At 40.7% G+C, this 27,855-nt stretch overlaps 1 protein-coding gene across 2 annotated transcripts in view; it reads right to left on the bottom strand.

Annotated features, from left to right (window-relative positions):
* GNB4 (G protein subunit beta 4) overlaps positions 1-27,625 on the bottom strand; it is a 28,624-nt gene extending 999 nt beyond the window's left edge. The window contains exons 1-9 of one of the 2 annotated variants that reach the window (XM_057400480.1): positions 27,481-27,625; positions 10,050-10,146; positions 5,584-5,622; positions 4,753-4,859; positions 3,717-3,780; positions 2,739-2,901; positions 2,472-2,538; positions 2,109-2,310; positions 700-916 (exon numbers count right to left, since the gene is read on the bottom strand). In XM_057400480.1, coding sequence (XP_057256463.1) covers positions 700-916; positions 2,109-2,310; positions 2,472-2,538; positions 2,739-2,901; positions 3,717-3,780; positions 4,753-4,859; positions 5,584-5,622; positions 10,050-10,106 — 916 coding nt within the window. In that variant the 5' untranslated portion in view covers positions 10,107-10,146; positions 27,481-27,625. Of the gene's footprint in view, positions 1-699; positions 917-2,108; positions 2,311-2,471; positions 2,539-2,738; positions 2,902-3,716; positions 3,781-4,752; positions 4,860-5,583; positions 5,623-10,049; positions 10,147-27,480 lie in introns of those variants that run through there. The other variant, XM_057400481.1, reaches the window with a different exon arrangement.
* Positions 27,626-27,855: the final 230 nt, after the last annotated feature.

The following is a 27,855-nucleotide window of genomic DNA, read 5'->3' as shown; positions in this document are numbered from 1 at the left end:
GCTCTCCTGAGGTACCACATCCAGGTCTATTAAAACAGCCTGTCCATGTCCCTTAAGGAACAGGACAGATTTTCAGTCTGAGCAGCAAAATCAAGGTTTAGAGCTTAACCACGCCCCATCATTTGATTTACTGTACAAAGTGAGAATGATGCAGCTATGCTGCCTATCCTGACAGAAGTGACTAACTCAAAGACTAAAAATGTCCACTTCCCCTCTTCTCCCAACAGCAGGAAATTATGGTCCCCAGAGCAAAAGGACCAGTGTAATTTACTATAAACCAAGTTATGTCCTGCAAATGTGTAATTTTGTATTACTTCATTTCACACACTTGAGTCAAATAAATTTCCTGTAGACATAATTTTGGAGGCTGTTCCTTAGCCTCAAGAGCTAGTATCTTCCAGCACAGATATATAATAGCCAATACCCAAGAACAAGACTTTCACTAACTGAAGCATTTACTTCACACATCATACACATGAAACTATAATGCAGTGTAACAACTGGAAGATATAACCAAATGCAAACAAATAAAAGGATGCCATTCCAAAAGAAGAGAGCATTTAAACAAAGCAAGCAGGTTCTGTATCATCAGCAATAGCACTGGCAAGGAGCTGGTTCAGTGTTTTGCATAGATTCTGAATATCCATCTTCTGCTAAGGAAATGGAAAAGCTCAGCTCATTGCAGTTACGTGTCCTCACCTGCTCTCTCCCCTTTCAGAGTATCCCACACGTTGCAGTTGAAGTCATCATAACCTGCTAGCAAGAGGCGGCCGCTTTTCGAGAAGGCTACAGAAGTGATCCCACAGATGATGTTGTCGTGAGAGTACAGCATTAATTCCTGATCGGCACGTAGGTCAAAGAGTCGGCAAGTGGCATCATCAGATCCAGTGGCAAATGCATGTCCATTAGGGAAAAACTGGAAGTTTTAATTAAGAGACACGAGTTTGACACCAGAAAGATACACTGCCCATGCATTATTTCAAGAACATCACAGAATTATTTTGCCAGTGTGACAAGGTAAAGGCACAATCATTTATTTAAAACACAAACCCCAAACCAATCTGCATGTTAAAAAAAAATGCATATACCAAACTACAGAACGGAACAATTCTGGAATAGTATTGGTGACACCTGAATGACTGAAGTTTTACCCAGACAGTTCCTGCAAGTGGTATTAACAGGAATCAAAGGAGACGCAACTAACTCCTACAAAACAAAGCAAAAGGCAGTTATGTGGATCCTGGCTGTGGGTCAGGAAGACCTGGGTGAAATGGGCACAATGTTCCATCTCAAGCTGGTCATCCTGATTCGCTCAGCCATAGAAAACCTACTCCAGATCAGAGTCATTCTCACAACAGCCATATTGACTGAAATGGGAATTAAGAGAGCTCAACATAGCTCAGGATTCAGGTCTAAGTATAGGAACTGCATTTTTCTACTGGTCATGCTTTTGGTATTTTCTCAGCCTTTATAATGTCTCATGTTTATCAAAACCAGATGCAGCTTAGCCTTAGATTTCATTCCCTATTTATCAGAGTGTGTATCTTGCAGATCAGAACATACTGTTACTATGACAGAAAGGAAATATAATCCAGTTTATAAATATTACAAAATGATTCCAGGGATGAATATTCAACATATGTACTGATTTAAACTTTGCCTTCCAGATTATTTTGCCAAAAGCTCTTTTCAACAAAATACACCAAGTACTTTTGCTCAGCACAGAACTTTAAGATGAAGATGCCTGGCTATTTTGCTCCCTGTCAGTGTATTGCATTTATCTACAATTTTCAGTTTCAAACACATCACCACACTGCAAAAAAGTCTCACTCCTCCATTCTCGACTTCTCAGTTACTGAACAAAAACAGCCAAAACTATTCCAGGAACACTTCAATGCATCACAGACAACAGTAATAATAATTCATTTATAAACTAGATTGTAAGTTTATCAGACAACCTTCTTCATTACATACAATTTTAGTCACTACCCTAACAAAGTACTTTATTTTAAGTCAAGGTAACCCAGTAGAAAATACGCTGAATTCATGTAACTACAGCTTTTATCCTCCCCCTTTCTTCCCATGTGGAAATATAAATGATCACTTACACAAACTGCATTAATATCTGACACATGCCCTGTGAATGACTGCCTGCACATTCCATCTCGAATATCCCAAAGCTTCGAGGAGGCATCACAGGCACCCGAAACGAAAGTCCTCATATCTGGACTTAGGGAGAGACTCATCACATCGCCAGTATGGCCAGTGAATGTGGTGGTCTGTTGACCAGTTTCAATATCCCACAAAGCGCTGCAGGTAAAGTGACAACATTAATACAATGTACGTGGTTTATCTGAGAGTTTTAAGTTTCAAATAGAAACTAAGGCATTGGAGAGGGTGGGTGAGGGGGTGAAGGAAATAAACAAGTGGGGGAAATAGAGGGGAAAGGGGGCAACAGCTCAAAAACTCACCAAGTGGTGTCTCCTGAGCTAGTGACAATTTGGTTGTCATCCAGAAAGCGACAACAGGACAAGTAACCTGAAAACAAAACCTTTATGTTAGTTTCAGAGGCAGGAGTAATAACTGAAGTTTAAAATCCAAGAGCAGTGATTATAAAGCTCTCTCACAGCTAGTCTTTAACCAACAAAACTAATTCACAGTTCACAATGCACTTCAAAGTGAGATTGATTCATTCAGTACAATAAAAAAAACAAAGCTGAAGCAAGAATACGGCTGACCTGTATGCCCTGGCAGCTCTCGGCTCACTCTCACATTGCCCTCTCTGGTTTTTAAGTTGTATATGGAACAGATGTTGTCCAATCCACCACAGGCAACGTAGTTTCCAGATGGTGCGTACGCGCAAGTCATCACCCAGGAGGATCTCAAAGGAATGGCGTGCATCTGCAGAAAGACAGAGCTCATGAATGTCACATTACATGTCAGCTTTCATTTTTCACTGAGGTCATTCGTATCAGTTCATGAATTAGAGCAGATTAGACGAAGTGTGTATCATAAGTTTCAGTATTTTGATTTTACAACATATTATAACCCATTTCATACTTAAACAAACATACACACGAGGATGAAAAGTGCCAGTAGGCTCCGAAGCAGACATACAGAACGTCAGTACAACATTATTTAATAGCAAAGCTATTCTAAACATAAACATTTTCAACATTTGTTTATTCTACTTAAATTCCTTTGCCCAATTTTTCTACAGAACTATAGGTTATAACCTATATAGTTATAACAGGGATGGTTGTACCCATGGAGAGCAGACACTTTACAAAAACAGGTCACCACTCCACCTAAGCTTCTCTCATTTAACAGGTTTTTCTTTCGTCTTTCCCTCCTCTCCCCTTTCTCTGCTCTCCAAAGCTCTCTTGTAAATTCTGAGGTTGTGTATTTCTACAATTTAAAACCAAATGACTTTCAGAAGCAACACCACACAAGCAGAGAGCAACTGCTACAAGCTACCGCACTAGCAAGTAAGAAAGAAAATGTGATGTGTTACCTACAACTATTGCTTCCGAAACACAACCTACAACATATCACTAGTAACCAGCTATTCATGAAAGGAAAAAGGTTATGTCTGAATTAGAAAAAGACTGCCTCTTTTCATTTTTGCCTTGCAACCGTAGAGGAAAATAGACACAAGCCCCCTCAGTCACACACAGTGTCCATGAATTATTGATATCAATGATAAATAACTCTACCTTATTTGTTGTATAACTATCCCAAATAATTAATTTTCCATCTTGAGAAGCACTGACTAGTAGCCTAAAAATAAAATAAGATAAATTATGTTAATATAAAACAAACTCCCCAAAAGGCTCAAACCAGACATACATCATGCACGATAACCAAGTGATTCAGAAATGTCAGCATTTCTTTATTACCCTCTTCTTTGGGGGTTGGAGAATGGGGAGATGGCGTTTGAAAAAAAATGCGCAAAAGTCTACACATTATGTGGCCAAAGAATCACATGTCCACAGGGACTCATGATTAACAATGGACAAAACCAAACTTACTGAAAACACATTTTATGAACTCTCTCCGCTGCTTTTATTTTTCAGATAATATTTTATCCACACAGCTACACAAAAATGAACAAGAAATTCAAGGGGAAATAAATATTGTTTTGAGAGGAGCTTCTATATGCATTTCCTTCTGGATGCATTTCTTTCTGAACTACAAAACAGAGTTATCAACCACGAGGCACTGTTAACAACTGACCATCAGCTGCTCTAAAGGCAGCACAACAAAATTCCTTCCGAGAAGCTACGTAACTTTTCCCACTGTGTACAAAAGGATCTTTTTTTTCAGTGAAATAAAATTTGTAAAGTTTGTAAATCTCCGTTATCACAGAAATTACAGGATTAGTCAACGTCACGGAAAATGCAATATCCATCATTCCCAAAACATGCCCTACCACATACCCTGCTCTGCTTAAGACTCAAAGAATATAGTTAACACTAAAAGAAGGAAAGGGCAAAATGTCTGTGGTATAGAACACACAAAGTACCTCTCTTTTCAATCAAGGCTCCTCTGTTACCACTACGCAATCCTCACTGGCTATAAAAAGGTGAACTATAACTAAAGACAAAAACCCCACTACAGCTGTGGTCTGTGACCCCCCTGCAAGGGCACCAACACCATAGCACATGGCTCCCGAAACCTGGTATTAACTCTGAAGTCAACATTCTGATTTCTAGCCCTTAAGCTGCAGGTTTAAGGGTCGCTTGTACAAACCTTGAGTCCGATCCCCAGTGCATAGCATAGATTTTGGCTAAGTGACCCCTAAGCGTACGCCTTGTTCGCATTTGAATTCGACCCACTGAGTCCAGACTTGTTGTGATCTAAAAATAAGTAAAACAAACCCCTGAGATACTTAGAACTATTTTTAATACACAAGATAACAAAACACATTTGAACTCTGATAGAAAATAATCTATCTTGGCATGCAACGTAAAACTAAACATAAAGGACACTAGCGTACAGCCCAGGATTAGTTAGGGCCATGCAATGCTGAAGAAAAACTTTATAGAATACAGACTAACAACTTCATTATGGGTGTACCTAAAACTTCAGAAGGCTTTCAAAATATACTGCCCTGTAATACTGAAGCTATTTCATGTTATTGAATCTCAAAGTTTTCAGTTAAAACCAATGGAAGAAAACACTCCAGTATCTGCTGCATTGCTACTTTTCAAAGCATGGCAGAACTTTAAATGCCGAATACTTCTGTTTCCAAAACAGAGCTAGAAGACATTTAAGTCTTTCTAAAGATACTAAACTCAATAAACACACTCTATATGTAAACTGGAAGCAGGACTCATTATGATGATGGTGGGTTTTGAACAGTTGGGGCTTTTTGCTGTTTTACTTGGTTTGGGTTTTTTTTGGCGAGGTTGGTTTGTATTGATTTTAAGTAACTGTAAAAATACACAGGACATCTCCAAAGGCTTATTTCACTTGATTCTGTCAGTTACTAAGCAGAAGCATGTTACAGCCATAAACTGTATGGATTTTTATTTCAACATCAAGTAACAGCCTATGCACAGAATCAAGAACATAACATACCTGAGCAAGAGTCGTGTCGCTACATGCCTTTCTTGCATCCTGAAACAAAATAATGGGACAATTTCAATCTAAAAGGCAACACTGAGCAACAACTGAAAGCATCTCAAGGAAAAATAACTCTTAAGCTAGACTTTACTTCACTCAAAATGCCTCAAGCCAACAACAACTTACATGCCTGTATGCCTTCTGTCACCCTGATGTTTTATTGTCCATGGAATCTAAGCTGGTGGTAACAGAGGAAAAGGGACTTAAGGAGGGCCATGCCCTTCTTTGGAGTCACTTTCTATGGAATATGTGACTCAAAGGCATCTGGACCCATCCTGAAGTCCATAGTCTATCCTCTTCCCTCTATTCCTTCCCTGGTGTGGATGTGCTTGCTCAGGGTGTGCTGAGCACCAAGGGAAAAGCAATCCACCTGAAAAAGCAACTATGGATCATACATAATTAGCAAGCTTTGTGCTACAGGAGACTCTTGCATTAACCCCCTTATGAGCACAGCTGTGCTGATGCTAGTTATGAGAGGCAGGTTGAAAATTAACAGGCAGACCTGGAGAGCAGGACAGACAGCAGGCTTAATTGAAGCTTAAGCTGCTGATGCACTTCATACAAAACCAAGATAAAAACAGTCAACTAACATCCTCATTCATTTCATGGAACGGATGGTGCTCATGTCTCCATGCAGATCCTCCTGTCTTTCTTTCATTATCTCAGACTCTATGGGTATATGACATACTTCTGCACATTATTCAATCTTACCCAGAAAACAGACTTCACTTTTGTTTGTATAATCAGAGTAACAGATTAGACTCCTGACAAAGGCAACACCCTGATTTTGCAAAGCCTGGTTTCAGTTGCAATTGTGACTACAGCACACCCTGGCAACTCACCTCCAGAAAAACAAATAAATAGGCACACAGTCAGCAACCACTTCTGAGAAGCATGGTTTAAAATAACTGACAATATTAAAGACAGGAACTTTATAGCACATATTAAAGATAAAACTATCAACAGCAGTATTGAAGGACTAGCCCTCTCTAACAAGATCCTAACTCCCGGTAATTTCCCCAAATACCTTCCAACTGCTGTAAGCAGTGAAGCGGGCCCCTCACAAATGACAGATGGATGGCCACCTTCGCTACTAATCTGTGTGTCCTCCCCAGTCCCAGGAAAGCATTCAATCTGTGCACTGATGGCAATGCCCTCTTTGAGGGGAAGAACGGAAACATTTACTCAACACATTTTGGAACTGCACCAACACTTTCAGACTGGGATCCTAAAATTTTTCAAGCTCCTGCTTGAGAGTTATTTGACACTGCAACTTTAGCAATTTCTAGTGAGTGCTTTTTTGACCACTCTTTATAGCTTTCCTCCCAGAGAACAGGTCTTAGAGTGGATTAAACCATCTCAGCTTCTTTTAAAATGTCTGAACTGTAAAAATATTTATAAAATGTTGACATCTGGAATCAGGAGGGGTTTAAAATACCAAGGCAGCAAATCCCCTAGCGCTCAGGACTTATTTCATCCACAGGAAGAAACACACTGCGTTTTAAACAACTTTGTTTAATTTAGCTGAAATACTTGAACACGTTCAACAACAAATGAATTCTGAATGCAGACTGAACAAAACAAAGCAATTTTTCTAAAGAAAGAGCTATTAGCAACACCTATACTTGGGGCTGTCTAATTACTTGCCATGCAATTGGCAAAGCCGGAGGGAAAGCAAAGTTTCAGCAGGCTATTTTAATTCTCCCATTTTAACTGTCATTTCTACATATGAATCATTGTAACAGAGCCATTAATATCGCAGAACAGTTTGGGTTGGAAGGGACCTTAAAGACAGTTCCAACCCCCTGCCAGGGGCAGGGGCACATTAGTGTCGTAACATGAACACCTTCCTCTATACAGTTGTAGCTTTTTCTCAGTTCATACAGTAGACAACACAGAATTTGTGAGAAAAATCTATGCACTACATGCGGATTGTGCAGCTTCCACAACTTCCCAGCACACACACATAGGATTTCATTTTTTCCAAAAAAAAAACCAACCCCGTATGTGTTTTTCTAAAACTAGTGTCTTTATTTGTTCAAAATGTCATTCAATTTCAAACGACACTGTACCAAGTATACAACACCTCCAGACATCATAACCTGATTTTCAATTCTGAAAGTGAGGATATGCATCACATGAGAATTTTATTATGCCCGATATTTATTTTTTTATTACAGACAGAACTGGGGATCATAAAGCCATCTGTTATATAATGGTTCATTATTCGCTGACATTTGCAACTTCCTGCACTAAAACTTCATGCAGGCTTACTTTATCCCTCCAGCATAGTGTGTCTGTGTACAGAGCTAGAGCTGTAAGAACAGCATGGGGAGGCAAAGGTACTGCATCACTTAGGTATTGTAAAGAAAAAAAAAAATCATTAAACATACCTAAAACACAGACTAATGGGAAACTGAAAGCTACGCATCAGAGTTTATTCTGCTTCAGGAAGCTGTAGGTACAATCTTATCTGGACCTCACTCTTAAGCACAAAGATGATTTTTTGTGATTATATTGTTAGTGAAAATGTCAGGCAAAACCCAAGAGTTGTGAACAGCTACAACAGCAAACTGCTGTCTGTAAAACATCAAGTGCTGTTGCTAACCTCATCTCTTTTCAGGAGTGCATCAACAATAATTTCTGAAAATTCCCAGCCCACTTGCTATTCTAGACAATTGCAATTTTATTATTTTTTTAAGATCCTGTATCTATTCTGGTACCCATCCCACACAACACACCAATTAATAAAGAAAACTGTCTGAAGACAAGCACAATAAGCAAGATAAATAATCACCTATACAAATATGAAACTGAATTATTTGGTCAGAAAGTTTTGGTCATCAGGAGCCTGCACTCAGATCCAAAGAGGCAAACACTGATTACCAATGCTGAGCCAAAGGACTCCAATAGCAATAACCATGATTAGTCAGCTACATCTGTCTAGATCCAGTTACAACTTTCAGTGACAGAGTTACAAGGGAGATGTTGAATCGACCCAAAGCCACAAAACTAGATATTTATACAAAGAGACAATCAGATTTTTATGACCTAAAACTTAAACCCAAACATTCCTGCAACAGTCTAGCTCTCTTATTTGCCTGGTATCTCTTTCTTCACACAACTTAATTTCACATAGAACCAGACTGATTGATTACTAAGACTGAATTAAGGCTAACTGGCTCACCTCAACATAGTATAATGAGAAAGTCTTTACATATCAGGCAGAGGAATAATTGAAAAGTTATGTATAGCTTTTATTTGTGCAATGACATAATAAAGCCTAAATTTAAGAAAAAGTATTTTAAACTAAAATTTATTTGCATTCCTCTACAGAGCTGCTAAAAGGGGTACCCAGTGCCATAACACTGACCGATCTCTGCTTATCTTTCACCAGTGTATTAAGTGAAAACAGGACACAGAGCACTCCTTGGATGATACTGAGTGAGCAGACAGGAAAACATTTGTCCCCAGTAGTACAACTATTACCACACAAAGTGTTGTTTACCATGTGGCTGATGCTAACAAGCAGCTTGACATCCACTGCACTAAGCAGCAAACCACCACAAAAACAACTGCTGCCAGGAGATGCGATGCTGGAAAAGTCAGCGTGCATGCAATATATTCTAGGAAACCTGTAGCCCGAGCTGATAGAAACGTTTGCAAATATGGCATTCCCATATAAACCAGATTTATGAATGCCTCATGTTTAGGAAAAGGAAATATTGATGAAGCATAAACAGGCCTTGAAGATCCTTATTATACTCTGTACTTTTCTCCCTACAGAAAACTGCATCACAGAAATACACAGGCATGCTGCAACAGATTTCTGGTAAACTGAGAGCTCATACTTGGTTTATCTTCAATCAGTAATTTCAACAAAAAATGAGCACATATGGGGGGGGGAATCTACATTAAAAAAAAATAAATAAAAATCAACAGGAAGCAAAGAAATAAGGCTTGTAGAAATGACATCCACCCCTTGAAGGTTTTCTCTCACACTCCATATGCTTTGACCTGCATGTTTACCAAGTGTGGCAGCACAGTAGTCACTTCTATCAGAATAAGCTTTTCTAATGCCCTTAGCCCCTACTTGTCATGCCTGGGTTCTGGCAGTTTGCTGCTCCATTTTGGGGTTGGTTTTTTTTTTTAAATACAAAATAAAAAATTTGCAGAGACACAAATATCCCTAGTACCAAAAAACAGCAAACTTCTTAGCAAATAAAACACTTTGTTCAAGACACATCACAAATGCGTTTCATCAGACCAATGGCTCACTTTTCCGATTTTTAAACAAATATTCCCAAAATATTTCAAGTTCTGTACAACTTTAACAAAAGCAAGTAATAGATGCGATCTTCACATTTTATTCCTTTAAAGGGGAACTTTATCATGAAGAATAAGCAATTAGCAATTCTTACTCTGATTTGATTTCGCAGCTGTTCTGCCTCCTGCCGTAACTGTTCCAGCTCACTCATCTTCAGCCTCTATGTCTCACACTCCACTTGCGAAGAAAACCTGCCGGGGGCGGGGGGGGGGGGGGAGAAAAGTAAGTTTCATTATCACTTTCTCCTCTTCAAAAAAAAAAAAAACAAACAACCCCAAAGTCACCATGAACTTATACTTGCTCTGCCTTTAGAAAGGCTTCCCTTTAGTGCACTGCCTAATTTGGCAATAGGTAAGTTACTTTCATTTCTGAACTAGCATGAAAAGCAGAATTAAATGAAGTCCAGTTCGGACAGAGAAGCAACTGTCAACAAAAACATCCACTGTACTTCAAAAAACTTACTGAATGCATTTGTAGCACCACTCTCCTCACCCTCCTCCCGGAACCCCCTGTAAGTCTTCACCCCAAGATGGCAACAGAGAGCAAAGACTGTAGTGGTCGCCTCAAACCTTTCTTAACCTTTGAGCTCAACAGTGCTACAAATACAAGCACCTTTGCACATGACATTCAAGCAGTTATTTTTATTGAAAACGAAAATGTTGAACCCTGGACTACGGCTGAAATAGCAGCTTTCTACTTGGGTATCCTCCCCCCCATATTTTCCTTGGGCAAGGCACGATAACATTTTTATTTCAAGGCATCCACACAGTGAAAATGGACACTGAAAACCACACCATCCCTAAAAGCATCCTCATGCTGGTATAGCCCAGCCTAAAGCAGTTCTCATCTGAACAAGGACTCAAAGCAACCTTAATAAAAAGATCAAGAAACAGTAAGACCACTTTCAGGTTAGCAATTTTTTCAATCAGATTTTGCATCTGATTTTTTCACTGTTAAACAGTTTCCTCAGTTAGTTTTTCCTCTTTATCCCCAGAGCAGCAGTACAGCCAACACCACTACAGAAACCTTTTAAGTCTATTCACATACATGCAGACTTCAATACCCTTGCAATCAAAATAAAATAAGCTAGTAGGGTGGCTCACAAACACACCAGGCACTTCTCTGTAAAACCACACCAGAAAGATGGCAGTGGTGGTCCCATGACATTATTTAAAAAGCCCAAAACACTTCTAGCTCATAGAAAAAGAATGACAAAAGTCAAACTGCTTACAAAATTGAAATTGAGGGAGGAAGGAAAAGAAGCAGGGAGAATAACCAATTTAAAACATTATTATTAGCTTTTTACTGAAGCATGAGACACAATACAGTAGCGTCCCTCCAATTTAGTCCACTGAAAAATGCACAAAAAAACAGGGGAAGAAAGGTCACAGTGTCTGGCAAGTTGTACACCTCTAGCAAAACCCCTTGTCTGCTCTGGCTCCTGATTCTCTGTAGTTCAGTAATTACTTGCTCTAAAAGACAGACTCTGGAAAGGTTTTTTCCACCTATAAAACATGACACTCCACAGATGTAAACAGTGAAAAGTTTTGGTTCAAAATAACTTACTAATAAGATGATTAACCTTGGATTAAACACCTTAAGCAAGTGTTTGAGAGCTACGAAACATCTTGCTCAAGAAAAATCCGTCTTCATTAAATATCCACCTACTCTTTTTTTCGATCCGAAACTCCATGTTTTCCACAGATATCACTGCAAAGTCCATTTCAGAATCAACTCACATACACAAACTGGATCATCTCCAAATCAAAATACATCCTAACCAGTGGTGACTTAGAAGGTCGAACTTGTATTTTCAGTTACACATAAGCAAATTAAGTTCACACCTTTCTCTTCCTCAAACCCATGCTCAACTACAAAGACATTATAGTTTGTATGCAAATACTCTAGGAGACTAATTTATTTACTACCATCTTCCTATTTCAGAAGCCCAGACTATTTAATACTGCCTAATGCACATCAGGCACAAAACAGAAGTCATCAGCAGTAATGTCTAATTTAAAAAAAAAATAATAAAAAAATCAAGCATTAAAAATATCACTTTAGCATGCATGCTAATCACATGCCTTTATAGTCAATCAAGCTTAATTACAATCTTAATACATTTGACTGGAATACTATACCTCTATGAAATATAGCCCCATTTTCAGCTTCAAGTGTGTCAAATTAGCCTTTTCAGCATGTTTTCCGTTTTTCATTCTAGAACCTACACAAAGGTTAACACAGACAAAAAAATGGATTCAAAGGTCTAAAGCAAGCCAGCCATGATGCCTGCCTACATTTCAGTAGTCTTGCCTGCTATTTTTAACAGAAGATAAAGATTCCTAACACAGAAGTTGATGTATCTCTGATTTTCTGAGAAGGGAAGTCAGCTTCTGCCCTGTGATGTGCCACACACTTCACAGTGCTCTGTAAACAGTAACATCAACACAGAGAGGAACTGACCATAAAGAAAGTTCCATTACTATTCAAATGGAAGCACACATGGCTCTTCACAAGTACCTGAAGTCAGGGCATTTTCTTATTGCTACGTAAAAATGCAAGCATATTAGAAAATTAGCTGTAACATTGCACTGGCACTCAAAGACCACCAATGACCATACTGCACTTCAGTTTTATACAAAGTCAGTCTTAATGACCTTGTCATTCATGGCAGTACTGTTCATCATTAATGCCATTTCTGTATCAAGAACCATCAGCAGCTAAACAGCTGTTAAGCTTAACATCTTCAAATTGTGTTATATCTGTACAAGTTCCTACACGGACAAAATCCAGCTCCAGAAGCCCTTCCCATCCACCCACCTTTAGCGTAAAAATCAACTCCTAAGCAAATTTTAAAAGCAAATTAAAGGATAATGATCTTGCATACTTTTTTGAAAGAATTCTTTTTGTAGTTGAAAAGTCCTAACAACATCAGTATGTTCTAAATTTGCAAGGTCATTGGCATTACTGCTTAGCAGAAACATTATCAGTGGTTCAAGGTCAAGCTATACCACAATGAGCATAATGGCCTCCAAGCCAGTACATATTTTTACAAAGATCTAGATTCACTTTAGAACTAAATTATTTTAGCTTTAAAGCATTAAAGTCCCTTTCCAGTACACAGCAGCTGAAAAGCAAACTCTCAGATATTATTAAGCTATATATAAACACTGGGATAGTGTAAACAAACACAGTAAACAAACTAAGTGCACAGTTTAACTATTAAACTGAAGTCTAGCCAATGCTCTCTTCTAGATTGGCTGTCTGCAGCTCCCAGTGCTACTGCTTGTGTGTTCAGATGATCATCCACCATTATGTATTTAGCAGAACCATGAGCAAACTGCTTCCATTTGGGATTTTATATTTTTACGCACTATTGTGAGGTACCTAAAGAAAATCACAGAAACGGAGTGGGTAGGGAGAAAACTCTAATGGATGCCTTTTCTGATTCACAGTAACTTTGCAAGCAGCATCTCTGAACTCTTCATGTCAGACTACCTTGCCGATACCATACGACAGCAATCCAAGAAGATAAGCACTTGGCTTGGAACTTGCGTACACAGACACATCTGTGCCTGTTAGTGCTTCTAATGCTACAGTGATGTGGTTAAAGAGAGGAAGCCACAGTCAAGATGGAGACATTTGCTGTAATATTGTTTCTAGTTAAATGTATCAGTGAGGTAGACACTTGCTGTAATACTGTTTCTAGTTAAGTGTATCAGTGAGGTGACCAGTAAAGCAGAGCAAGAACACCCAACTGAGATGGCTGGCAGCAATGGTAAAGCAGAGGCTGCATCCTATAAACATGCCCTCAATGAGGAGAAGCAGGTCATCACCACAACCTTGAAGTGTGCTATTTCCCAATGCTACCAGTCATCAGATAAAAAACCCTCTTGTTTCTTACCTGATTAAGTGCTGGGACTGCTTTTGTGGGGCTTATGGATTCACCTTCAACCTGTACTACATTATAAAGGCCTATTAACCTGTCTATTCTCCCCTCCAGAAAGAGCAAATACTACAGCCAGGAAGAAGCATTGCTCCACAGCCTAGAAAATTCTTTATTCTGAACATGAACTTCCCCAGGAGCCCAGTTGTATCATACTCAGCTGTGATCACAGCAAGGCCATCACCTCTTGCACTTCTATGGGCAGCCAGGATGCCTCCTACCACCTGAGGAGGCTGGGGTTAATGTAATGTCTATCTCCCTGACTTATTAATATTTTTAATAAACATTTAGTCAGAGAAAAAATACTAGAGTTACCTTAGATGCGGAATACTAGCGGCATCTGCTTTTCAGCATTCACAGGTAGAAACCCTGATGAAGCCACCAGATGCTTCTCTCCAAATGCAATTGATGATGTGCAAGATGTACTACGAATAATATAATCTGCTATGGCAAAAAGGCCTCAAGGGGATGAGCAACAGGAAGAGGAAGAACTTTTTAATACCAGTGGTAGCCAGAGGGTGTACCACTGCAGGACACCTAAATGATTAGGAAATGGGGTCAAGGACACGAGATGCTTCCCATCAGAAGCAACAACATGGGAGCTCATTGTGAGCAATAACTATTGTGTAACCAAGGCAGCACATCTCTGACTTCATAAAAGTAATATCATTTGTAGGTTGAACTGTACCTCAGTGCAATTTTTCCTCAGCGGACTTGTACAAGTGAATTTACTGATACCAAAATAAAGTGCCTCCCAAGGCAAAATAATTAACTAAGTCAGATTCCACAGCTATCTAGTGTCAAGAAAGCCACTGGCAGGCTTGAGTGCTCCACATATAAATTACCCCTTACGCTATGCCCGATTCAGTAGCAGCATAATTTGCTAAGAGTTTAATTCTTCATTATACAAGCAGGCAGTGACAAATTACCACAGGTTCTTGTCTCCAAAGTACTTTTGCTGCAACCTGTGGACTGCAAATGTTGGAGCAAATTTCTTTTCTCTGGAAAAACAAAACAAAACAAAACAAAACAAAATCACTCCAAATGCACTTGAGGACACACTGTAAGAAGATTCACTGAGCCCAGGACCTCTGTGATACCCTGTCCGGCAGCAGAGCAGGACACAGTGCCTACACAAGCTGGGATGCAGGAGTTCATCAGGCAGGGACCTGCTGACCCCACAGCACTGAGCAGAAGGCTGGTACAGGGACCGAGAGCCAACACAGCTCTGGAAAGCCAGGAAACAGGCTGATATTTGCAGGTTACTCAAAGCAAAACAGTCAGGTTTGTAGTGATGGGAACCTAGTCCGATATTTGCAGGTCACTCAAAGCAGAATAGTCAGGCTTGTAGTGATGGGAACCTTTAGTTCTGCGAAGCAGAGCTATTTCTGTCTCAGATAAGATTACAGTTTACAAACTAAGATGCTAAGAAATCTGGTTTCTTTACAAAAAAAAATATATTAAAAAGAAAAAAAAAAAAGGGGGGGGGGGGGGGGGAGGCATTTGCGCTTGCCTCAGGAAGCCCAGCTTATTCCCATGTAAAAATCACCATATAGGCAAGAGAAAAAAAACAAAACCAATTACTAGATAAGTCTCAATATACCCTCCCCACAACAAAGCATTACTGGTTTTGTGCCAAATACATATAGATTAAAGGGACTGCAGAAAGAATAGTCTGCCTGTCTGGATTATTCAGAGCTACGGATTAAGAACTATTTAGTCAAGAATTTCATTTTGTATCAAAAAAAAAAATAATCAGTCCTTTAGAACTAAGTGTTTACCTATACATATCAACCTCAGCTTTTTGACTCATATAAGTAGTAACATCTCCCAAGTGATCAACACACAGCAGCAGAAAGTAAGAAGTGGTTTCACTCCTACTAGTGATCACACAGGTTGAGTAAACATAAGGACCTATAAGGCTTTACTAATTACAGGAAGATGACACCATGTCATACTCCAGATACCTCTCAAGTGGGCTATATTGTAACTCACATTCAGGCTTCAGTCCACAAAACCTTAATATGCTGAAGTCACCTGTGTAAAGTTACCTGATTGTCTTGAGTAACTGCTGACAGTGTCTACAGGCTTTGCTGTCTCAACAGTGGTAGACAATGGGATTCAGGCTCTGAAGCTGATCTCCAGCAGAATACACAAACCAAATACTTTCCATGTTCATGATGTGCCAAAGAAAACTTTGATAAAACATTTTTTCTTATTTAGTGACATTAACCAAGACTTCAACAACTTTTCTCGCTCGTTTATGTCTTCTCAGAGTCATGACTAGAGAAGAAAAACCATGAAAGAGGTTTTCTATCTCACAGCCTGAAGGAAATGGTTTCACAATATTCAAGAACAGTTCAAAATCTACAAACTCTGACACAGTGGACAAAGCCTTGCATAAAGTGGAATTGCTGCCTGCACAACAGCCACTTGAAATAAATGCATTAATGCTATGCTGGAGTTACATACCTTCATATATAAACAGTATTTCAGTTGGAATTTTACGCAATATATTTACTAGCAGAGCTGTTTGAAGACCACACACACACACGCACTCAGCTCTCCACACAAGAAAATTAAACACAATGCCTTTGTTTCCCCCCTGTACCTTGGCCCTAAGTTGTCTCTCCTTCCTTTGTCACAGACCTTACAAGCTATTTATTTTCCCAAGAATTCTTTGTTCTGATGTGTAGCTGTACTGGATCAATAAATAAAGACAACAAAGCAAGGAGCTTTTATACTGGTCAACTAATACTTAAAACTGAACAGAGAGGCATAAGTTGGAATAACAGTATATAAGTGTTCTAATTGTGCCATTGTGTATCCTGCTCTTTCTTTCTCTCCTCTCAAACCTTGCCAGTGCATCTCCTTCCTTGCTGTTTCTTTTATGTATACTTTTGAGGAGTGTATTTATGTTGCAGAACACAGACATTTAGTAAAGAAAGAGAATAACAGTAATTTTTTAAAGAAAATTGTTACAATTTAAAATATAAGATCAGAAATCCTAACTAAATCTTCTTCTTAAGATTTTTAAATTTTCATTTTGTAAGAGAGAATTAATTGTCACTCCGATTTCTGAGCCCCCAGGGCACATATATGGAAGGGTTCTCCTGTATTCAGAGCCTCTGGTCTCCCCAAGAAGAAAACAGGAAGCAGCCTGGGTGTGACCTCACTCGCTGAGGTCAGCGCTATTGTTGCACTTCTGCACATTTTGGAAGTGTTTTAAAGTGATATGTCTCCATTATAGCTTTGGTACAAAAACAGGAAATAATCAACCAACGCCTCTCGAGAGGAAGGATATTAAGAGAACTTACTCAAACACCCATTTCTCTAACAGATACCATCCCCAATTTTAAGGAACTGATGAATGTATGTGCCTAAAATTCCATGCACGGCTAGAAAGGAGAGGTTGCAGAAGAGACCCACAAGCAAACAAGAGATCAGTGGGATATGAATACAGTCTTGCTTCGTGCGCCAACATGCCCCATACAGTTACATCACAAATACAACCCCACCCACAAACTGTGTGGCAGAAGCAGTTTCAAGCCAACAATATTGTTCCTCCCTTCCTCCGCAAAACACCTCATACCTCTCTACACATCATAAAGTAGTATGTGCCATTTATACACACATAGCTATTTAGCTTGTGATTTTAATACAACCTTGAAATAAAGCCTGCCACACAAAAATGTTTGTATTACCTGCAATAACTATTTGGAGTTACTAAGAGAAGTAATTTCAGTCAGACGAATGCAAATATCTGTGTTCACCTTCAAAATTCAGTATGGTAAGTATCAACCTTTAGTGTTTTTCACTAACAGAGGAAAGCAGGGGCATCTTGCAGGAGTGCAGCTGGGTTTAGAAGCCAGTGCCACTTTATCAGTGCTGCTGCCACTGTGCACACAGCTTGCCAAACAGAGAGTAAACCCTCACCACAACCAGTCTTAACAGATCACAACACATCTCTGTCTGATGACTGGTTTGACTATGGTTTCCATGGAAGACAAAACAGACCAATAAATATCGACCTTCTTAACAGCAGTTACAAAACAGACAAAGAAAATCACTGCTTTGAAATGATGAGTGAAAGAATTCTATAAAGTTTACTAGGAAAAATGATCAGTGACTTTAGACTTTTTTTTATACAGTAAGTTGACAGCTCACTAGACGAGTGTTTGGTGCTTAGAGATATCCGAGTTTATTTCTAAAGCGCAGACAAGTACATTCATAAAACATGCACAGAAAGCCCCTACTCTTCTTTGCCCACACACTAGATTCTAAGAAAAACCCAAGAAATTCAGTGTCAAGCACAAGACTGAAAAAAACACAGGAAGCAAGGAATTTTAAAAGTCATGAATATTTCACAGTCCAAAAGTAACATTCTCACATCTTATATTCATTCTGTTCATTTCCAGGTCAAAATATTTTGGTATGCAAGCACAGGTTTATTTTTATCACACTCCCTGCAAACAGAACTTCCTGTGAAATTTAAATTGTGTTGTCTTTAGTGACTGTAATGATAATTCTCCAGTGAAAATTTGGATCACTGACCACAGGACAGTCCATCACTGAACAACTTATTACTGGTTTTACCATTCAAAACATGTTAAGAAGTGACAAGAAAGCTTAATTAAGCAAAAAAGATACAACTCCAAGTAACAAGACAGAGATGGTTCCAGTCCATTTTTTTTCCTTGGGGACCTACAGGTAGACACACAGAGCGAGCTAACATACTGTTATTTTTCTCTTCAAATACTCAGCTATACCCAGAAGCTATTCTAAGAAGTTTTCCTATGAAAAGCATAGAGGGACAATTCAAAGTCATCTTGAAAGACCACTTACATTTAAATCCATCCCTAAACAAGTTTGATTTTGGAATTTCCTAAGGGTCTAACACATTGATATTTACTGCAGTGGCAGAGTACCCTTGCATCTTGTAGGGCCAAGCAGTGTTATGCATACAAAATCTGGTCTGGCACCTACATGCATAAAAGATTGCTTAAGCAGCCTCCTGTTTTCTGACAGTGTGAAGACTGAATGGTTTGCATAAAAGGCATGAAGTACACAGAAAAAAGCAAGTTTAAAGTCAGTGGAGAAGACACACATTAAGAAACATTAAAACCTTCTACAGGACAAGTGCCTCAATTCAACTGAGATGACTATTCGCTTGACTGAAATAATTCCTGACTGACAGTTTTTGGAAGTGGAGCATTCTTACACATTTCAGGAGAAGAGACCCCAGCAGTACCAGTTACACACACATTGCACCCTTTCTAATGTTTCACCAGCTTGGGGGAAAAAAAATGCATTTGATCTATACACAGTCTTCAGCACCCTTCCCTCCTCCTCACCATTCAGCACCACACACACACTCCCTTGGTACCAAAGTTACAGCAAGGCATTATGCAGTTCACATAATCATGCAGCTGTTAACATTTAGCATACAGCTGTACTCTTTCATAAGAAAACAAGGAAATAAAAACATTTGGTTTTTTATACTAATTATCCAAAGATCAGATAAAACTATTACCCTCAGGCCTAATTTTAATTTTGCTTTTGATTCACAATGCATTTCTGGTCAATTATTTGTGATTCTAAGCCACAAAAATCAAGTCTTCTTCCAGACTGGAGTTAAGTCTGCTTTAGTAAGTTTCTCTCTCTTCTCTTCTTCTTTGAGATGCATACTATCATAGGTCTGTGAAAAAAAAATATCAGCAACCTCACTTTACAGAGGGACACTGAATTAGAAATCTCAAGAGTAGAAAGTGAGAACCCCAAGTACTGTTTTTCACTCCTACTAACCCAAGTACAGGATTAAGAGCACACAGGCTGTGTAACTACCTCAGATACCACTTCTGATGAGATGTATCTGATCCATACTCTTTTGAATTGCTTTTGATGTTTCTCATGCAGTATTGCCAGTTTTCAAATGGCTACCTACTAAAAAAAAAGTATTTGAGAAGTATTTAAGAAAGATGTTATATTGAAGCAGGATGTACCACTGTGTTTCTATGTTCATACTTGCAGGCTTCTCAAAATCAAGGCTGTCTTCACAGTAGGAATATCTTAAGCTTACTGACTATATCTAGACAAAAAAGAACACAAAAACCTCTCATAAAAAAGCCTATCTAGATAAAGCTGGTGCTATTTAAAGGGAAGTTGTAAATTAAACTTGTGATTCATTATTTTTCACACCTTTACAATGCATTAAAATCCAAATATATTTGTAGAGTTCACAGCCCAAAAAGAATAAAAAGACATTCAGGTCACATGAACTGTATACAGACTGTAAGTGCCCAAAAGCCAGAAATTACCTACCTGGCTATTGGAAAGAAAATTACCCTAGATAAGGTTTCCAGAATAAAAGGATGGAAAAGAACATGCTGAAGGAAATAATTACAATATTCCCCACTAGAAGCAGTCTTCTCTAATGTGTCACTTTGGGATTTATTTTTTTTTTAATACAATAACTTTTCTATGAAAATGTGACACTCACTGGGTTATAAATAGCAAAATTCTCCTGCAGAGACAAAGCCTCAGGTTATAGACAGGAATGTATCTGCCAGGCACTGTGGCCACAAGAGAGCCTGTGGCTCCACAACCTGCTTTGCTGAAGGTTATATTTCCAACCCACTGAAACTTCTGTTCTTGTAAATATTTTCTACGTATCTCGGTCAAAGTGAGCTGGGTCAAAAGCAGCCCAGCCAAGCACATCATCTCTGCTTCTACCCTTCACTAAAGAGCTGACACTGTTCTTGTAAGGCTTTTAACCTTTGGCATATGCATACTACTAGTTTAGCATTTTTCTCATCAATTGTCTGAAAGATTACTAAGCCAAGTGTAAAGCAAAATGATATCTGTCTCAACAAAAAGGCAAACATTAGCCATATCAATGAAACTCTCAAGTAATTTAACTATTTGCTTAAGATGTCAAGCTCTCAGCTGTCATCTTGTCAAAAGTTACTACGAAAGTCTACAATTCAGGGCTGCGAGGCTTCTGTAGAGATTGAGAAAACTGTTCAAACCTCTGAAGCAACACCATTAAGAACAGTCAATTTTCCTCATTTCATCCCTTTTCAAAGTGCATGCTCAGCTTTTGATGCTCATCTATTTGCATTTGCAACAAACTATAAGAGATGAGAGGGGGGGAAAAAGCTTCTATGACTTCCTGTCTCCAGCTACCTGACCTTCCCAATTAGCTGTTTTTTCCTAAAGCCTAACGGCAACACAGTGCTGACACCATCACACACTCACTAACAGCATTTTTACTTTGGACTTGTATTACATTTTTATCCTGCTGTACAAAAATAAAAATATCCAACTCCCTCTTTTAGGCTGCTTTTAGGACAACAGAGGAGTTTCCCCTTTTCTGTTGTGTATTTTAAGAGATTAGGATTGTGTTTGTAGCGCCCAAAATATTAGTTTTACTTCCTGGCCACCTCATTATCCATACTTCAGATCGCTTTTTTTGTTTAGACACCTTGTATTCAAACTACTAGAAAGAGCAACCGCAATGGAGAAGGTCTTGTCCTTCAAGTGTCAGTCACTAAGAGTTAAAAGGGACAGTTAACATCCTATAAAATACTGCAACCCTTCCCTGTGGACCGCTGCCCTTCTTTCCCAAGATGGTTAGGAGCACCCAAACATTCCTACTGTGTCCTTCCTACTGATTCAATGGAAGGAAAATGGTATTATCATCCTTATTTGAGGCAGCTGGACTTAGTGTTTTCGTGGAAACTGCTGTGTCATTTTTTTAACTCTGCCTGCTGTACCTAATGCTTAGATTGCTACAAAACTTGATGAGCTCTTGTACTTCCTTTCCTTCCCATCACCAACATGCACACATAAAGTACTCCAGTCTGCATTCTGACATAGCAGCACAAGATAAATACATTTGTTTAAACCTAATTTATAATTTGAGGGGGAGAGAAGAGCTTCTCTAGAACAAACCTACCCAAAACCTACTACAGATACATTAATTTTTTTAGGAGTCTTGACATTACATTGCACTGCCAAAATCTTTAAGTCAAATCACCAAGACCGATCAGAGTCACTAGATACATACCAAGTCTTTAAATCCATGCTGTGTTAAATCAGATTTTGACAAGTGTAGCATCTATATATGCCACCTGAGTATTTCTTTCAGCTCAGTAACAACTAAGCTCAATTTAAATCAAGAATCTGAAGGAAGGAACATGTCTTCCATTTCCAAGCTTGGGATAAAATTGGTTTACATGAACAATCACTTAGTGATCAGCCAAGATATAAAGGGTCACCAGAAAAATACTCAGATCAAATATTTCTTTTTATCAGAGCACTTTTAAATACGTGTTATAACAACATATCATGAATAAACATCTTTAAGACTTTAAAGATGTACAAATGCACAAACTGCATTTTAGTACGTAAATTTAAATTTACATAACTGCAATAAATTTTAGAAATAATTACTACAGTAAAAAAAAAAATATATATATAGGGCAGCAAAAACTTAAGACAAAAATTAACCCAACAAGAACCAATTTTTCAGGTTATCCTGAATCTACTTGAGTTTCCTGTGCTAGATGAGATGCTGACAACTGAACTAATAACTGCACTTTGAAAACAAACCAAACAGATTCATGAGTCCCCACTGCTGACAGCGAGGTTATTTGTTCTTGCCAAAGATGCCAAGCCAGTCAGCAAGTGCAGCTCCAAGCTCTTCAATCTCACTTAAGAACCACACTGAATCCTGGGATTGATTTGATGTTTTTATTTTGGTCCCCTCTCTCCCATTTGAAAATTAAAATCTTATAAATTAATTTTAATCTTAATATTACTCAGCTTTTCCAGTGTTTCAAAACAGTAGGTTTCATAATGACTGAAACACTTGGCTTATGCTGAAAATGCATATGTTTAATACTTGTCTGAGATCTAACATAAGGAGGGGATAACAACAGTTTCTGCAAATTGGCAAAACTATTTTGCCTCCAAACAACTAATTTTATATAACAGGTGGAACTTGAAAGTGTCTTTTACTCTAATGTACAGTCAGGGACTTCTGCCTTTTCCTTCCTTTCCAGTTTAAGTCCTTTCAGAAGGCAACAGACTGCAAGAGTACAGAAACTGAATCAGAATTTGTTTTACTGTGTATCAGCATTTACTTTCAGAAGCTGAGACACCTTAAAGGAAATGAAGGTATCTTCACTGCATAACTAGTTGCTAGCCAATGTCCATTTGTACTTGTTTTAATTCTGTTTTTAATAATCCTTCAGCTCAGTTCTCATTCTGGTTCTTTCCCACACTAACTACAGCAATTCATAATAATCAGAACATCGAGTGTCTGATGGCATCCAAGCTGACATACATTCAAAACATTAAGAAGTTCACCTCTTGCTCTTTTGTTTCAGGCTTTCTGCAAAGATGGACTGTTTCATTGTTCCCACACTGCTGAACTTGTTAACACAATCTGAAACAATACAGATCTTTTTAAATTAAAGCTGCAGTGTTGTATATCACTGCCTCACATTATCTAGAAAGCTCTTTAAGCTTTCTGCCCTACTATCACATCAAACCACAGCCTTAAGAAAACAGTGTATGTTCACATTTTTCGTGATCACTTGCTCTAGTTCTGTTTAGCATCTTTAACATAAATTCTATGACAAAAGTCCAAGTTGCAAAACACAGAGGTTTCATACAAGAACAAAACAATAACAACTAGATTTAATTACACACTTAAGATGAAGTTAAGTGACAGGTCTGCATCCAATCAGAGAGAATTTTGGTGGAACTTGAAAAAAAAAAAATTTTCTTCATTAGCAATACTATGCATATTTTCTACATAGAAAGTTCCAGGCACACGGTAGCTGCATTAATCTGAGAATTGATATTCTCAGATGGTATTAAGTACAAAACACAATCACTGCATTATCATTGTCTCTTGGTATTTACATTCCCTGAGCATGCACTGCACATCGAGCTCAGATCTCACTAGTTTGATGAGACTTTTATGACTCCAGACATTAAGAAGACAAAGCAAATGACCCTGTCTTCAATGACACAATAGTCTTAATTCAGAACTCTGGCAGAGACGACAGTAACTAAGGAAGACCTACAATATTGTGGGGTTTGGGGTTTATTTCTTACTTCACCTTCAAAATCTCATATTCATCAATTTTGTGGCATTTTTTAAAGTTGCATAATGGTCTAGGAGTGAACTACGCACAGTTCTGTACGCAAGAATAATTTTGCAAGGTTTTATGAGGTACTAGGTTTTTCTTTAGAAACTGTTTGGAAAATGAAAATACTTGGACAAATTAAACACTAGATATCTTAGTACTAAGCAACATGAAGACGTAGCTGAAACTTTCATTATCCAGCAGATTACATTTGCAGTCAACAACCTTCTATTTAAGATTCAAATGACACGAGTGGTCAATCAAGACCAACTTTTTGAGCACTCAGGAAAGGGATAAACAAGAGAGAAAGCCACCAGCTATTTTTTGTACCAGTTTAACAATACAAGATACAGAAAAAGGCATCCCTGTAACTTGCTCAAATTTTTCATGATTAACAGATGACAGGTATTACAGACTTGCTTCTCACAGTATTAAATCTATACAACTCTTTTACACTGCCCACTGTAAAAACTGCTCATTTCAAGGAAATAATGTGTAATTCAATATTGCCTCTATTTTGCTATGTTAAACACACAGCGAGACATATTCACATATGTATGATCTCCCTCTTTTTCCTAGCCCCCTTCTTTCAAGATAAAAATCAGTCTGTTTTTTGGAAGCACAAATTAACTTCACCACAGCTATTGTGCTTAAGAATCACAAACAAACATTGCAAAAACCCACTGAAGATTCCCATCCCACTAAAATACTTTCAGGATTGTCGGGATTTGTCATGTGGTTTGTTTTGTTTTGATCTGTTGATACAGTTATTATTCCTGTTAACATTACTTCAGACTTTCCCCAACTTTAACCAGTAATTACATCTGCTGTATCTATCATTTAATTGTCAAATTAGTCATCTTTTACATCACTTCCAGTATTTCTATTAGCAGTCAGAGAGCAGCTTTGGGTTTTCTTCTGCACCCTCAAATTAGTCTGAAGGCTCATGTTCCCCGATATTACCCCTACTCCCCACAAGAATGGCCAAAAAACTATGGATCCTCCATTTATGCTTAGGGAAGTATATGAAATTGTGTAAAGCACATTAACCGTTCTTGCAGTAAACTCTGCAACTGAAGCACTGCAACCCCTACAAATCAGAATGAGCCTGCGCAGACAACTGGCCAAAGAGGAAAAGCACCCAGCTACGACTAGGGAACCCCTTCCCCCAGAGCAAGTGCTCCAAGCTCCCAGTTCACACTGGCAACAGAAAACGGACAAAACATTTTTCAAGCAGAGACCAAACTAGAATACAAAACTCCACTGAACATATAAAACTCACCAGACTGAAAATGACAAGTTTTCATCTCTCCCAATGCTTTTATGGTGAGTTTTAAAGGTCTCCAGAGCATTTTGCCATTTCCCCCCTTCCTTTCTTAATACTCTCTACCTCGCAGAGAACAGCTACTACTCTGATGTTTCAGAAATTGATTATATATAATCAAATTAAACTCTAAGCAATTTTTTCCTCAACTCACACTTCGCTTTGAGACTTACCATGCTCCTAGTTCAGAACTGAAAACCAGCCCGGAAAATCATGTATTTTCCACGCTACAACAATCATTCTAATAAAAGACAACATTCCCATTCCCAAACTGTACAATTAACAAGAGGAAACAGATCAAGGCTTATTTTGCATTAGTTCAGATAACATTCCGGCATAAACTAAACTTGTTGTCTGACAGATATAAACAAGGTGGATGCTTTTCACATTTTCTAACAGAAACCAAAGTAAAAATTAAAGAAGCTGATAACCTCAGCAGGAAGTGCAAATAAAATTAAAAAAACTTTTTTCGGGGGGAGAGGGGATGCAAATTTGGATGTGAAAGCCAGCAATACTTAGGAAGAATGACACAAAAAGCATCTAATGACTTTGCACTTTTCCTAAAGACAGAGAGTACCTTCAGATTTACTCCTGTCACAAAATACACGGTGCACATATGGCCACAATACAAATTTACAGAAACCCAAAAAAGTTCTAAACAGGTATCGAAATAAAAAATAAGAGAAGAGTTCCCCTACATATTCCAGAAACCCGGGAACTGCCTGTTGCTGCCAGCCGTACAGACTTTCAACTCCGAACTGCAGGGCTGCCTGACACTGCTGGGGCTGCAGGAGCATTCTGAACACCCCGGCGCTTAAGTCAGCCTGCCACCGGCACTGCTGGTACTACTGCTTCAGCCCCGGGCCTGTTCCTGACGACCCCCGGGCACAAGATGCTTCCCAGGTGAGAAGAAGCACCAAGATGATCTCTCTACCCCCGGCTCCCCAGGCGGCTGGAACCGTCCGCTCCGCTTCTCACCGCCCAGGCTGGGGACCAACCTCTCCCTCCCTTCCGCCCCCCCCCCCCCCCCCTCCAGGGTCCCCCGCCCCGAGGCCACGACGCTCTGGAGACCTCGCCCTGCCCCGACAACACCCTTCTCCGCGGTGGCTGGGCGCGGCGCCTCGGCATGCCCGCGCTCCGGGGTGGCGGACGGGATGGGAGGAGAAACCGCCGATGCCGCCCAACTCCGCTGGGCCCAGCCGCTCCCGACGGACCCCGGCGCCCGCAACCCCGGGGCAGGACAGCGCCCCTCACCCGCCCGCATCCTCAGGGCGGCGCCCTGGCAGGCCCCCTCCGCCCGCGGCCCCAGCCAGCAGCCCAGTAGGGAGCGCAGGGCTTTACCTCCGTCGGGGGAGTCTTTACCTGCTGTGCAGGGCCGCAGTGGGGCTCTCGGCCGCCCTGGGAAAGCTGCTGGCGGCGACACCCGCGGCAACCTCAGCGCTCACTCCCGCTGCGGCGGGGCTCTCCCCACCGAGCACCGCCCCCTCCCCCCAGCGCTGCGGTGCGGTGGTGCCGCCCATGCTCCCCCCCCTCCCACCCGCGGGATGGGGCCGCCCGCGAGGGGCGGGGGCCGGCGGGCGCGGGGAGGTAGTAGCGCTACGGCGCGGCCCCGCCGGGTGCAGCGGGTGGTCCCGGGCGGTAGAGGACGCGACACGGCAGGGCTTCCCGCCGTAGCGGCTCCGTCTGCTCCGCGCTGAGGCACGATGGGGCCCAGCACGTCCCCCGGCTCCGCAACCCGAGCAGCGCCGCCCCAGACGGGAAGGGCGCTGGAACCTTCCGCTCGGCCCCCAGAGGCCGTCGCCCGCCGGCAGCCCCAGTCCTCCGCCCTGTGTGCGACTGAGCTCGGCGCGGGGGCGGCCTGAGCAGGAAGTGAGCCTGCAGCCCCCAGCAGCTCGCCCACGTCGCCGCGCTCCACCCGGCTGAAGCTGCCCCATGGCGGTGGAATGCCGCCCGCCGCCCCGCGGAACCAGCCGCCGCCCTCAAGCAGCCCTGGGGGACGGCCATTGCTGCCAGCCTGGCAGAGCTTCGCCCTCCGCCAGTAGCGGCCAGGCCCTGCGGGCATCCTCTGCTCCGCCGCGGCCCGGGAGGGAAATACCTGCGGGCTCGCCGCCGCCGGGTAACGGTCCGCGCGGGTGTCACCGAGCCGCCGCCTCCATGGCGCTCAGTCGCGGCAGGAGGAGCTCCTCCCCCTCCCTCATGGACCCAGCCGACGTGACGGGCCGTTGCCATGGCTGCGCAGCGCTGACGTCAGAGCGCTTAAAGAGATAGCGCCGCGGAGGTCCCTGCGCCGGGGCTTGCCGAGCCTGTGTAGCCCAAGGTGGCGTGGAGGGGCGAGGCCGGGCGGGGCTCCCCCGGCCGCAGTAGGGCGGCTGCGTTCGGTGGTGAGGGGAATAGCAGCGGTGTCCGCGGAAGCCTCGTGTTAGGCACCGGGCACTGAGCGGAGAAGCTGACCCCGCGCAGCTGCGGGGCT

Source organism: Pezoporus wallicus, unplaced genomic scaffold (assembly GCF_028554395.1).
Source record: "Pezoporus wallicus isolate ANWC-B61680 ecotype Strahan unplaced genomic scaffold, APGP_CSIRO_Pwel_v1 contig_6897, whole genome shotgun sequence".
NCBI lineage: Eukaryota > Metazoa > Chordata > Aves > Psittaciformes > Psittacidae > Pezoporus > Pezoporus wallicus.
The sequence above is the reverse complement of the archived record's forward strand: the minus strand, read 5'-3'. Positions and strand labels throughout refer to the sequence as shown.